The sequence below is a fragment of the Melanaphis sacchari genome, unplaced genomic scaffold (genome assembly GCF_002803265.2).
Source record: "Melanaphis sacchari strain LSU unplaced genomic scaffold, SCAv2.0 Contig24_pilon_pilon, whole genome shotgun sequence".
Classification (NCBI taxonomy): domain Eukaryota; kingdom Metazoa; phylum Arthropoda; class Insecta; order Hemiptera; family Aphididae; genus Melanaphis; species Melanaphis sacchari.
Genome location: NW_020271125.1, coordinates 1,705,577 through 1,721,981, shown reverse-complemented (window position 1 = coordinate 1,721,981; position 16,405 = coordinate 1,705,577). Strand labels below are relative to the sequence as shown.

The 16,405-nt window shown below is 23.7% G+C and overlaps 1 protein-coding gene across 1 annotated transcript; it reads right to left on the bottom strand.

The window, feature by feature from the left end:
• Positions 1–13,752: 13,752 nt before the first annotated feature.
• On the bottom strand, positions 13,753–16,320 carry LOC112595037. Its single transcript, XM_025340107.1, has 6 exons — positions 16,194–16,320; positions 15,992–16,113; positions 15,710–15,818; positions 14,815–14,939; positions 14,021–14,215; positions 13,753–13,942 (listed from the first exon to the last, which is right to left on the bottom strand). Exons 1-6 carry the CDS (start codon positions 16,318–16,320, stop codon positions 13,817–13,819), a joined length of 804 nt encoding a protein of 267 aa, XP_025195892.1. The 3' UTR covers positions 13,753–13,816.
• Positions 16,321–16,405: the final 85 nt, after the last annotated feature.

Here is a 16,405-nt window from a genome sequence, read left to right as displayed (position 1 = left end):
AATGAGATATAAGTAGATAATATTGTATTTTAGCTTTAGCGTAAAAGTAGTTATTGTATTTAAAGTCAAAATAATTATAAAAAATAGGTATAATAATAATTACTGTATCCGATATGCTATTTATGGTAATATTTAAAATAAGTTATTATTATTTTTTTTTTTTATATTTAAAATAGTGCTACTTCAAATTATTGTACTTAAAACTAAACAGGTCTCATGAAAAAAAAAAAAAAGTAAAAAAATAAACATTGAGAGAGTAGTTACTCTAAATCCATCGGTACCTATGTGTTATAGGAATATAAAAAACTTCCATTTTATTTTTGTCATCGACTCAATTTTTTTTTTCAACTATATTATTTTGTATTTTGTATTTTTTATTTTTATCATTAAAGTTCCTGTGAAAACAACAAACTTTTCCACTTGTCCTTGACAAAACTGATCTCAAAATATAATAAAATATTTTTTATTATGTTTTTATTAACTAACAGAATGGGTGAGTTATATGAATATTTTACAAAAAGTATAAAGTTCTGTATTGGACCAATGGAGATGGAACTAGCACAACTCTGTTATTTATATAATATACGATCATCTGGGGAATCGTTTGTAATATGCATTCTCGTCCTAATAATATATTTCCGAGTCAAATAATGCGTGATTTTTCTGATTGCAATGTATTTTATTGAGATTCATTTCAAACTGATCAAGTGCCTATTATCTAAATAATTTTTAAATATCAAACTATAAATATTATCGATCAATAAATATTAATCTATCGCGGACGAGATTAAAAAAAAATATTTGTTTAATATAATATACCCATATATTATAATTATCAAATTATTGTCAGCTTCATATTTTCATGTGTTAATTTATTTTCTATTATTTTTTTTTTTTTTTTTTTTTTAGTTTATTGATATTATTCTACTTTTTTTTTTTATTCGTTAGATACTTATATCCATTCACGTAATCGATGACCAACTCTAATCCCTTTGTTTTCCATGATCAGTAAACATAATGTATTTTTTAAACGATATCTATATAAATATATATATTTATCTTCACTTTTTACTATTATTATTTTATAACTTTTTAAATCTAGTCTAGTACCTACAAAATATTTCAATAATATAATTATTATATGTATTATAGTAGTTTCCCACATGGAAATTTATAAGAACTAAATTAATATTATCGTTAGACTAATCAATAATAGTGAGATATATTATGTTAGGGATCAAATTACATATTAGGTATTATAAGTTATTATGCAATAAAAGTATTTGAACGCATAAGATAGAGTTCTGTGTGCTTTTATGATTGTAAGTACAAAAAATCCCATTAATACTTAATGTTGCTAAATTTTCAAGATTAATAATTTAATATATGCCGTATTTTTGTGTAATACACGTCAAAAGTATTCAGATTATTTTAAATTTTTGACAAGAACATAATTTATGTTGAATTAAATATTAAAAATACATCAATAACTATGCTACAACAATATATATCTATGTATTAATAAAATATGTGTGCGTTGTACATCTGTTTGTCTGATGTTGGAAATGGGTAGTATTGATGCTATCTAAAACAATTTTTTTTGTTGTTTAAGTTTTATAATATAATATAATTATTAAGTTATTTTAACGTATTGTTTTTTTAAAAATTTTATACTTAACATCTATGTTTAATGTTTAGTATGTTTTATATATTAAGTTTCGATTTAGGAACGTTAACCTATTTTTTTGAGTTGTGATTTTTTTTTTTCAAAATGTGTATGAATTAAATAAAAAACATTATATGTTAATGTCGTATTCATTTAATTCCATTGTTAACTAATCATATATTATACTGTTTAAATGTATTAAGTAGTGGTGTCACTAATATCCGGATTCCAATACTATTTGGATAATACCTGAATTATCCACATAATCCGGATATTTTAAGTTTTTAGCTTAATTATTAAAAATTTAAATGTTTGTTATTTAATTTATAAGTTATCGACTGTTTTATTTAAGTCGGCAAAACTTAAAATTTAAAAATAATAGTTTGACGTAAATTTTACATCTCTAGATAATTTGAATTATTTGAATTATTCGGTTAATACATTTTGGATACAGATATCCGGTTATCCAAAAATCCCGATTTTTAACATCACTAGTATTAAGTCTATAGAACTTGATATATATCATATGTATAATCCCAAAAAGATAATATATTTATTTAAAAAATATATTTTTTGTAATATAATACACTATAGATAGTTAAAAATTAACTATAGACCGTTTAAAATAAAATATTTAAGCACTATTATAATATTTATATTCTCATAAACTAATAAGTATAACTATAGTTCAAAATATTTGGTATTATTATTACTTATTTATAGAACTAAAAGCATACGACTTAATTTAAGTTAGCAGTGAGTATTGACGTATAATTATTGTACGGAGACCTTGGAACGTTACTTAACCTATAACCCAACTAGAAATTTGGTAATTGATGTGTTGTAGAAAATACTGAACAAATATGTATTTCTAAAACACCAAAATTCAATTCTGCGTCCCTTAAATCAAATGATGATTGTGCAAGACAGAAGATATGATTTGTTTTTAAATTTTTTTTTTTTTTATCTTAATAAAAAATTCATAATTTTTGTATTAACTCGTATTTGTATTTATAGTAGTATTTGGTTTTTATTTTTGAGATTAAAAAATAGCAGAATCACCAAATGATATACAAAGCTTTGACTATAATTTTAAGAATCCTAACATAATAACAGTGCAAAATTGAATTTAATATACGAGTATAATAATATTATTATAGCAATTCTACGCTTGATTTTGAATTAAATACATACAGTTCAATGACTAGAACATATAGGTTAGTTCATTTGTTACGCTGTCAATGAACATTAATCGAGATAAAAAAAAAGAAAAAAGTTATTGAAATACATAGAAGGTACATCATCTATTCTTATGGTTGCTATCTTCAAAGTCTTCAATTCAATATTGCCAATTAAATCAATTCTTCGTTACCACCAACCAGTTTAAAATATTTTAAATTGGATTTACTAAGAAAATAAATTGTATTGTATAATTGTAATTTAATTATCTGTTCAATAATTACCGTTTAAATTTAATTTTTTTTTCAACTCATATTAAATATACCTACTAAAGATACATTTAAAAAAAATGTTTTTCTCGGCAATATATTTTTGATTAAATATTTAATCAATTGACTGTTATTTAGAGTAATTTAAATGTTAAATTATTTTGTTAATTAAAATAAATTATATTTTAAATAACTACCATGTAAAGTTTACAATAAAAATGTTTGCCACTTTATTACTTACAGTGGTTGATATCTAGTTTGCTGAGTCCAATTATGTGGCAACTGGCAATACAATATTGCACTATATAATAATGCTACTACGACGTGCTATGATATTTTATATTCAACTATGTTTTTTTTGTATCGTCAATGTAGCCTTAACGATTTTTATTGACCATAATAATATGTCTGAGGACAGCAACCCCAAAAGGGTTTATGTCTTATAGTTTGTAGCCTTATAAATTATTATTCATATTATTATACCTTTTATGTGGCTTACCTTATATAGTTAGACCAAATATTATAAATAAACACTATTGCAACGAAATTAATTTCAAATGAGTTATAAAATTATTTACACAATAAAACGAAATTATTGATATTTATATGATAGGTATTCGTGTTGTTAATAAAAAATAAAATAACATATAATATATTGAACATATTATGATAAGAATAAAAATGAAAATAAGATTTCTATTACATAAAATATGATTAATTTTATAGGTATCCATCCTGTATTTTAAGAGCAATAAATTTCTAATAATTGCATTATTAAAATGTGTATGTGTACCTATTGTGTATAAATAAAAAATGTGATAACATATGAACAAACCATAATGTATTTCTATCTATACATCTTTAAAGATATAATGATTATATGTGGCTTCACTGCAACCGTATAAAATATAAATATTAGATCTCTCATAATTTTTATGTTTATATAATTTTAATCTAATTAATTATCCTTTTTAAAATTAGTTACCATTAGATGGTGTATAATGAGTTCTATTAGTTTAAAATAGAATAAAATATTATGTAAAAAGTTATTATTCAGTAAGGAGATATAGTATATCCAAAATTTCAACGTCAAGAAACTTATCAAATCATTCAATCACATGGAGGAAGCAGTTGGGAAACACAACACCCTCCACATTCACGATTTTTTTTAAATGTTTAATTATTGTAAATAAACTCTAGAATTAAAATATTACTGTTAATCAAATTAAACACTATCATCAGACTAAATATGTAAAATACAGACTAATAACCTTACAGTTGAAACTTTTATCTTAATAAAAACAAAAAAAATAATAATAATAAAATATAAAATATGTAAATTTAAAATTTCTATAATAACAATAAGTAAATTCGAAGAGAATAATTGTGTTTTTATTATTTTGGATCGTTATTGTGCGTCGATAACAATACAATTATAATGATTAAAACATTGTCCAATTTGCAGGTAATATATATACAGATGAAGTTTGAATACGAGCCGTTACCAGACGTTAATATTATGGCGTCTTATTTAATCATTTTATTATTTTAGATAATAACAAAGAAAGTCATTAACTTTTTTTAAGTTAATAGGAAGAAGCTTAAGATTTTTTTAAATCTACAGGAGGGGAATGGGTAGAATAAAAAAGTTGAAAAACACTGTATTATTTTATTTTTTTTGAACGAATCGAATCGTTATAAATAAAAGTAAATAATTCAAACTCGTTTTATTATTTAGCTAAAAGTTTTTTAGAGTTTATTTAATAATATATAATATTTTAAGCTTAAAGTTTTTTACTCCTATATTCCTTCTGTTTTTAAATAGATCAGGTTTCAAGCATAATATATCCTATACTGATTTACATCAATGTTCAGCATTTGAAGTATTCAATTACAATATTGATTTATTTTATAACTGTGCATATTCATATACAATAAAAATTCTAAACTAAGTACAAAATACATAAATTTATACTTCATAACCTAAACATCTTAAACTTTAAACGCATATGAGACGATTAAAAATGCTTATAATTTTGAATTTTAATTACAAGGCCAATGAACCATGACATTAAAAATTATAAAAACTGATGTAAATACATATTTTAGGTGTGATAAAACTACTTCAGATTTTTTTTTTTAATTTTAAACATAATTAATTACGATATTTTTATAAAATATATATTATATGAGGCCAGCATCAAGTGGAATGATGAATAAAATCAAAACGTGCTGTACTTAAATATTAAAAACATGTTTTATCCGTTAATTTTTATTAACTAAATTATATACCCTGTAACTTAACTAAATATTACCCATACTATAGAAGTATACAAACTCGCTAGTTTTCATCTTTTTCTAAGAGTTTAAAATTATTATGCAATTTTAATGGATGGTCTAAAATATAAATATATATTATCTTAATATATTATCTTAAAATATTTTATTATAATATAGACACATCTAACTAATTATTTATCTTGCATGTATGTCAACAAGCGTCTTTAAACGTTTAAAGCATACTTGTAAATAACTAATTTTTTTCGCTAGGTATATTTATTTCTATGAGGTTTATTTGTAGTGTATACCTTTTATTATTTATTTTATACCTTTATGGTGCTTATAATATGTACCTAATAGAATAATATTATTAAAGACTGCTATCCGGACACATTTAACATTCAAGAAAGCAATGTGTATTTATTTTTTGTACCTACCTAGAATCTATAAATATTTTAAAACTTATTTAATTGCATCGATGATAGATGCATATGTATTACTAAATTTAAAAAAAAATTAATTTTTTCCTGATACATTTACATTATACATATAATATATAATAAATATAACTGGCTATTTTTACACAAGAAAACATGAAAAGTTTTATAGACCCCTTCGGGTTCACTTCATTTGCATGTAGTATAATATATTTATGCTTTCATCAAATCAATTATTTACTATTATAAACTCACTACTAAATAGAGAAGGATATGTAAAAACTAACTCTGAATAGCTGCACATTTTGTAACACGTATAGGACTGCACGTGTGCAAAATTAACAGTATGTCTAAGTTGATGAATCTTTTTGTTTTCAGTTCCGATGTCTCAATCAATATTTATTAACATGATTCAACTAATAACCATTAGTTATCATCACTTTTTTGAAACTTTTGATAAAATAAAAGCAAAGAAGTTGACTAAGAGGCTAACATCCTGTATAATAGTGCATTGCAATGGCTAAACTACAACATAATATAGACAATGTTTTTTTTTTTTTTGTGCAAAGATTTATTTTCAGAATGATATGCACCATCAAATCAGTACCAAGATAGGAAAACTAGAATAGAATAAATACCAGTTGAAACCGAAATCAGGCGAAAAATCTAAAAAATTAAATTCTAAGCTACGTAAAACTTAAAAAGCTTGGAAAAAGTAAACCAAAATACTTAAATCAGAGATAAACCTACTCACTTAGAAATAAACTCCAACCCAAAGTTTATTAGATTAAGTTAACTTGAATTAATTTTCTTGATCATGCTTCACTTCTCCATTTACCAACCAGATCGTTAAAACTAATGCTTCAGAGTTTACACTAATTAATTGATACTGCCACCGACGACAAGACGTGTCATTGAATCAGACAACATACACAACCCAACTTCCGACTGCTATAACATAATATTGGTTATAACACAATCTGATGGCGGTCAACAAGTTACGTCCTGCAGATTCGTTCATAAAGCCGTTGTTTCACGGCATCTGGCTGACTAGTATCTTAGTAGTATGATACTACTGCTGTTTACCCTTAATAGACCCGTTGATAAAACTTCCGCCGTCCACCAACCTCTGAACTTGATGATACATATAAATTCATATCAAGGGTTGTAAATTATTGTAGGCACCTATTTGTGTTTGACTAGGTATAAAGTTTTATTACGTTGAATTTTAATAGACCTACCTAAGGCTATAATGCTGTTACTGTTATTCAATAAAAAAATACAATAATTATCGTGTTTTTAAAACCACTACGTATATATTATACACTCCCACGAATGTAGTACCCATCTATTTTTAAATCAATAATATAATCTGATTTTTGTCTTCTCTCGATATTCAACTAATTTTGACCATCTTTTAAAGTTTAAGCTTCTTGTTACCCGTATCCTATTGGAATATATTATGAAATTACAATATTATTTTTTTTAGACTTCATGATAAAAATTAGTTCAACAAATTCGTGTCCTAAATTATATTTTTGAAAACACAATAAAGAACCATAAACAAGAGATTACGTGCGTTTCTAAGCATTCAAATAAATTATTTCCAGATGTTGAGTTTTTTAAATTTAATATTGTTTATAGTTGCTTTAACTTTCAACATAAAAGTACTCAAACTATACGAGTACCTACTATAGCTCACTTCCTTTTTATTATTACTATTTTACGCATCACGAAACTCATATTAGGCAATGTCATTTGCCTATACGTATAATATAGTTACTTACTGTGCGTGTTTACTATATTTTATTTTATTTTTGATAGGATTACTTGAATCCGCTCTTTTGTGCACGCGATGTCAAATAACAACAACAACAACAATAAAAACATTTAAAAATTGGAAAACTCCTTAAATGTTTTCACGCATTCTCAATCTCTCTTTTATAACGTCATGTTTTTCATTCAATGTTTGATATTATTTCCGTCAAATTTAGTTTTGTACACAAATCTACTAGACGTGCATAATATATAGGTGCTATTTTCTCATCCGCGTCTATACATTATGTTCCTCCAAACGTACAAATTGAACATCATATTAAATTACTAAAATAATCTATAAACAAAAAATACTATTAAAAAGTGTATTATATGAAAGTATTAATAACATTTATAATTAAATAGCTTATTGTTTATAACAATAGCAGAATAACTCATTACTCCCGGAAGTAAACACTATCTAAACAGAATGGCAGGCATCGAACTAATTTTAATTTTAAATTTATAATTTGTTACAGCATACTTTTACTATTTTATTGGATCACAAGTTCACGAGTTAACTGATAAGCATTAGGTAAAACCATCGATAATGCATCACTATAAGTACATAATTTTAAGCACCTTATCGATTGTTTTATGATGTAATAATATATACACACAAGGAATTGTTTCATAAAAGTGCATGCGGTTATTACCTTTTTAACAAAAAAAAAAAATCAAATATTTGATTAGGATTGTGCGTTATAATGTACTAAAATTTAAGTGTAGCTAATATTTGATTAAAAAAAAGTACCAATTAGTTTCTGTTGAGTGTTGCGATAATCTGTTTATCTATCCAGCAAGTGTTATATGGGATTGGCGTCAGACGAAATAAATTTTTGACTTCAAAATAAATTGCTTTTCGGCATAGAAATATTTAAACATTGTATGACTTATATCATTGATGTAGTAGTGTCAAATATATTTATTTTATTTATACATTTAAAAGCGGGCTGTAGGGGATGGTCATTAGAGTGATTATACCTCCTTGCTATTATATCATTGATTTTTTAACCACTATATGTCGCAAACATTTGATGAAATTATGCGTTTCATAAAAAATTATTTGGTTCATGAAATAAAATATGTTTATATTAATTATTTAATATCATACTTTTGAGTGTAATATGTATTTTATTTTTTATTTATTTTTTTTTTTTTGTTATTTCAATAAATAAAATTTAATTCTAAACGTGTATTAAAAGCATTTGTGATACTTACATAACATCATTTTAATACATTTTGCGTAATGATTTTGCTGTTGATATTAATGTTCGGTTTAGAGTAAAATTTGATTTATTTGACAGAATATCTATTTTTTACTAACTTTTTTTTTCGTTGTTGATAAAGTTCAATTTTTTTTTTTTTTTTTGTGTATATATGTATGCTGTTTCCGATTGAAAAGAATCCATTATAAAAGTGTTGTATATTATTAATTAAATATAGTGCTTGCTATCGATTTTATTAACTTATATGGTTATTGAAATTTGAAGAGATAGGTATATTCGATTGGAATTAATTACATTTTAAAATTAAATTTACATAGCAATATATAGATAATAGATATCAGTACTTTTCAATTTTGACATTTATTTTTTTTTTTTTTTTATATTATTTCAATTTAATATTTACATTCATCATATATGTTTTCTACATTTATATATTAAACTATTTGAGTAATAAAATGTTAAAATAATTTAAAGTTAAACATTTATTTTAAATCGTTGCATTGAGAGTTATATGTCTTAATATATCTATATATTTTACATAAAATTATTCAGTAAATATAATACAAAAATCTTAGTGGAGAAATAATAAAAGCTAAACAATAATTGAAAAATTAAAACACAGATAATATTATAACTAAATGCATCGTTATAAAATATATGTATAATACAACATACAAGTATATATATTAATAAAAATTAATAAGTCAAATAAAAATAGTTTATTAAACTATTTATCGTGACTTATACTTATAAGTTATTACCTAATATTTTTGTGTATTGAAACCTTGAATTTACACTTGTGTCATATTTTCGAATTTTATCTTCTAAAAATTTTATTTTATCTCCAATTTCTTTTTAGTGTAGTTTAATTATATTGAAATTATTCTTACAATAATAATTAGTGTATCAGTATGAATAGTATAAAATATAATTTTTTTAAAGTTGAGTATACTCTGATGCGGTGAATAAATTTGCGAATTAAATTTGAAATGGAAAGATTTTCACGAATTTGTTGTACGATAAATGTATTGATTTTTTCTATCCAAATTTCTGATGGAAATGTTGAATCATTATCATTATAATTTTCTACTAAATAATCATTAAATTTTATACATTTTTCGTTTATAGGCCGTACTTTAGTTAGTTCGTTAGAACATTAGTCCCTAACCGATTGTGGATCTATAAATTGTAATCCAAATATATATGTTAAATATTGGCCTATTACTGTATTTTACATGTAGGTACTTTGTCACTACGATAAAAGATCAAATTTTTTATTATTCTATACCAATATTATCCAAGGTGAAATCGACAACCACGAACTTTAGTCAATGGCTAACTTCATTTATTACATTATGTATAGTTATATTAAAGTCAACACAAATGGTTTTTAAATTAAACTCATCATTAAAAATTAAACAATAATAATGTTTAATAATAGTTTGAAAAATATCTACATAGGATTCTTGTTATTTGTTTTTCAGTTAAGTGAAAACTAAAGGTTTATAATTATCGTTTTTCATTACATGAGTTGTGAAAATTGGAACAAAAAAAATATTCTACAATGCCAACAATTCTGTCAACATAAGATATGGTTGATTTATTTAGAAATTTTAAATTGTCGTCCGTGCCAAATAACATAAAATCCCTTTTTTCACATTATTAATTTGTACAAATATATTACCTTCATTTGTGAAATATATTGTGTTTTCTATGTGTCACATATTTGGTTGTTACTGCACTTGTATTATTCTTCCGTAAATATAATGAATACCTACAATAACTTGGAAGGGCGTTCACACATATTTTCAGGGGCTTTACGTTTCAAGTTTTTGCTTATTATTTGGCGTTAAATTTTATTTTTTCGTCTGCATCGTTATTATGTTGTACATAAATAATAAGTATATTACATGACATCCACACGATATCTTTGTTTTCAATACTTTTAAATTGGTAATGCATCCTCCGAATTCCGATCCTCGTTTAATACATTTATATATATATCGATGTTGGTTATTTTGGAAGAGTTTTTGAAAACTAAATTTGTGTTTATTAACTATAAAAATTATTATTCCCTTTTCGCTTAACATTTTCTCAACAAAATTGTTCATTGTGCGCACTTTCGCGAACACAACGTATCAACGATTTAAGTAACACATGGCTGTCGCGATAATCAAACATTAACAACAAAAATAGTAGTGAATAGAATAAAATTAGTGTATACAAACCAATGATGATCGATTATTGTAGTAGATTACGACGATAAGACTAAATTCAATTAATATACATACAAATATATATATATATATATATAATATATACATTTCTAATAGCAGATATATCCTACGCAAGACTACCTATATACATGTGTGCAAAGTGCACCAATGACGTCGTAAAAGTAAAAGCGTATAATATGAAAACTCCCTGTTAAATAATAAGTAATATTTTATAATTTAAAGAACTGATTTAAAATTCAAATATACAATTTTCAGGAGCAAATTCAAGGGTCGATTTCGTATTTACCCAAGATTAGGAGTCAATTCAATGGTAGCCATTTTGTATACATTAATAATATTTGGATAATGAATTACAATAATGTTTTTGTAATTTAAATATTAACAATACTTCTTATTAAATAACTAGTATTTCCAGTTATGGGATTTATGTAAATTATAAATACCTATTATTGTGAAAACAACTGTATTTACATTAGTTATTTTTGATTCTGGCTTCCTCGCTGGCCTCCAACGTGTTGTTAATTGACGTGGTTATTTTATAATCTAATTTACTTATGTTATTTATACGTCTCCCACATATCATCTACATTCCTTCTTTATATTTTATTATTATTTTTAATTTATCATATAAATATGTTTATAATATGTTTTAAATTAATTACTGGGTACAATAAATTTTAAATTAGACCATATTTTATTCTTTTCTGTTTACCTTGAGATTTACCTTAACGTACTAATATAATTTTTTCCTATTGTCTACTATAAAAATAAACCTCTATTATTTCACCTACGGCTTTTAATAGGTATTAGTGATAAATAATAGGTATTAATAAATTCAAATTTTCATTGTAACTCTTAACCATATTTATACAATACGGGTTTTTGAAAATTTGAAATTTTTAAATTTTGAATAGTCATCAAAATGTAATTAATAGATTTTTAAATATTTATTTTAGTGTTTGTTAATTTTTACATTTCTTATTGCGATGTAATAATAATGAAACAAAAAATATTAAATTATTAAAACAACAACACCGATAAACGTAAATAGTGATTACACTACGCTCCGGAAGAATAGTCAATATAATATGTACCAATGTAAATATTTTGCCGCATAATGTAGCGCCTATAAAGTATAAACACGAACGATGACCGTGATTCTGCTTCGATCGTGAATTGTATAGATCTCATAACAATATAATATGTGTATTATGATTATAATCATAAACTTTAATAATTAGAATTCTCGAGGTTTATCAATCAAATTCATTACATCAAAATACGTTGTGCATGACATTAAAAAGTATGAAAAAAAAAATTGATAGTTGTCACTTACAGTCTACAGGTTACAGCCGTTATAGGTGAATACTGAACGCTTAATAAAATCCATTTCGCATCATTGTAACCATCACAGATAACCACTAACGTTTAAATAGATGAATAGTGATTTCGATTCAGTAATACAAAATGATAACCGCAATGCAATCTAGGAGTTAAAAAATGTGATTTTATTATTATTTAGTGACTAGATAATAGATATTATAATGTTATAGGTAACTATAATAAGTATAATACTATAAGTAATAAGTTCATAATTATATTGTTTACTTATTGGCTATTAAATTAAGGGTAAAGCGGCGTTTAAACTTTATTTTGACAAATTACCAAAGAATATTTAGAACAGATGTATTTAGTTATATCTCAAAAGAAAGGAGATAAGAATGGAATACTAAAAAAAAAAAAAAAAATGTATTAATTTAAGTTATTAATACAAGACTATGAGTAGTGAGTACATACCCATAGTTTCCAGGTTTAAATTGTATCAACATTCCTACTTTAGGTTTTATTTTTAAGAACGAAAATAATCGAAAAGCAGCAGTGTCCTATTAATTTCTTTGTTTTAGCGAATCTCATTGATATTAATTAAAGAAATGACGATACTATGATTTAAAACTTAAAACCAATTTATTATTTAGACAGAAGTTCTTACATTTATTTGACAATATTTAACATTACTTTAATACTCTATAATAGGTTTAAGAGAAAACAATCTTAATCTGTTATTTTGAAACATTTCAAATTTTAAGAACTTTCCATAAAATAATAAATAACATGGTTTCTTCTATCATAGTAGGTACTTATATCAGTACATAGCTAAATTAAATTATTTGTAGTCATATTATGGATACCATTTGTAAATCTATACGATATATCCTCTGTTCATTTACATTAATCTTTAGTATTTGAAGTATAAAGTATTTATTTTTTTTTTTTATATATAAGTGCACCTAATATCCTTATATTATATAAATCACGATCTATAGGTACATAAAATATAATATAAATTTATACTTTCAATATATAAGCAATATAAACCCAAATAAGATAATTATTTTAATTTTAATTTTAGGGTTTATTAACTATTAAGCAATTATAAAAACCTAGTATGATAAATCAATTTAAACATAATGTATTTTATTTTACTATTTTAGGTATGTTAAAACACATCAAACTACACTAGATTTTACTTAAAATTTTATAAACACACTTAATTACTATAATATTTTTCAACAATAAATTTAGAAGTTATAATTATAAAAAATATACATGGTATATGAAACAAAAATAATAAGCACCTATTTATCAGTACATAGTTATAAATGTTTTGTTTTAGATAAATAGAAAATACATGTTTTTTGTATATTCATACACCTTCATTCATTTTCAATAGCCCTTCAATATTTTTCTTGAGAATAAGTAATTCACTTTTAGTCTGTTCATCAAATGATATGTCCATAGTAGAACCAACTCTAGGTAATATGGAAAGAACCTTAAAAATAATAACATTTAAAAGTACCTATAAGTAAAAAGACGACTGTTACAGAAATAGTTTTTAAATTTTAATTACATTTCCATTGGCTAATGGTACACTGACTGTAGCCATGTCATCTCTAGAAACCGATGAAACCATGAGTGGACTTCCTGTCATTGAAAGTGCAATTTCTCCTTGATTTGGACGCCTCATCATAGACATAGGTTCATTCATATTTAATTTTGGTGTAATTGTTGCTAAAGAAGATAGGGGTAGTTGATTAATTGGAGTCTGAAATAAAAATATATATATTTTTAGTAAAATTTGTTTTATATTTAAAAAAAAAATATATCAAAAATAGCATTAAAAAAAGTCTAAAATAAATTTTATACTACTAATAAAAAAATGATGATTTTTTGTTAGAGATTAGATATAAATTTTAGATAAAGAAAAATTAATTTATCAAATTATTTTAATTATATATTTAAATTTAATTGCTTAATAGTATAAAAATAATTTATCTTGTTTTTTTTTTTTTTTTGGCAATTAAAATTTACATTAATTATAAATTATATTTAATTGCTTATTATTTTTTAAATGCTTTGATTATAAAAAAATATTTGAATTAGAATATGTAATTGTTCAATGTTTTGTGCGTAACTCATTAGTTTTTATATTAAAATTTAAAGTAACAACCCCAAATATCAATTAAGTATTAAGAAAAAAAATATTTAGTTAAAAACATTATTTTCTAAAATTTTATTATTTACTCACACATTTAAATTTCATAAAAGAACATTTTAAGTTTTAGAAAGACTTTATCAATATCAATGAGTACTTGTTTAAGTTAGTTATTTAAGTATTAATACTTCACACATTATAATATTTACTTTAAATTTAGATTCTATTATTCCTGTTAATACTGGCTGATCATCATCAATATGTGTAGTACTACAGCATTTTATTACTGTTTTAGAAGCAGTAGAACCATTGGTCTTGAATACTGAAACAGACACTGAAAGAACAATAAAAAGTTATTATGATCTAGTACTATTAATGTTTTTGAAAAAAAATTAACAATACATTTTTTCAATAAAACAGAATACCTGAAACAAATCTAAAATTAATACAGTAGTTAAAACTCTAATTTGTATTATAACCACAACATTTTTTTTTTAAATCACTTTAACCAATTATAAAGTATTTACTATTTAAATGTTTGAACTGTAAGTCATAAAGATCTATAACTAAAGGTCATTGTTTCTAAATACTGTATCATTTATTTACTCAATTAAAGTTGCGTCAACACAGGGTAAGCAAGATGGGCAAAGCTACTGGCCCACAACTAATAAGGGCTCTAGCCAAACCAACAATATTCTATTTTTTATAAATTAGAGTACAAATTTTACAAAAATGAAAAAATATTGATAATTAATAATTTTTGTATTTGAAAAAAATTCTACAAATAATGAACCAATGATTAATCTATTACCATTGGTTTTAGAATATATAATGTAAAATCAATTATAGTACCTATTATAATAATGGAAATGAAATATAATCATCGGGATTGATACAGAAAAATAATATGTTTTAGCATTTCAAATCTGAGATTGACATTAATATGTTATTAAAATAGTACCTATTCTACAAATAATGTATACAGTAATATATTGTATTAAGTGTATAGGTTGAAGTTATGTGAGTTGTAACCATAATGATAGCACAAAACAAATATTATATTGATAACAAATGAATTTACAATTTTTAATAGGCACTTCTTACCACTTTTTTGTCTGGTCATTCTATTTTCTGCATACTTGGTAATTGGCCTTGAAGGTTGTTCAAGTTCTTTAGTTACATGGTTGGATTTTGTTAGATATTGTTTAAAAATCTACAAAAATTAATTATAATTACTTCTGTATAATATAATTGACAGTATAATACTAAGTTTAATACTTATGTTGATATAATATAATTTGATTAAAATTCAATATCCAATATTTATTATGGTCTATAATCCAATAGCTATTAAAATTGATACCAAAATAATATTATTATGCTCACCGTGTCATAGAGATTACTGTGTAATAAATCACCAATATTCATTTTTGTCATTAAAAATGAATTTTCAATTAAATTTCTATAGTTTTCAAATATGGCAAAAAAATAATTTTCAATATTTTGTTCTAAAAACGAAAAAAAAAACAAACACACATTAATAAATACATAAAATGGATACCTATGCTTAATATGGCATGCATATTACTTTCACAGTCAAATTCGCATAAAATATCTTTCATAGTTTTCGATGGATTGCCCATTGTAGCATTTACAGCAGTCGAGTTTGTTTCAACAGTCGAACGCTTGGCTGCTCTTCTTTTGGTACGTGGCATTTTGGATCAACTTAGTTCTAAGACAATTGATAAAATGTATTACTCTAAGAGTGAACTGCAAGCGGACTTTTGACTTAAAAAGTAG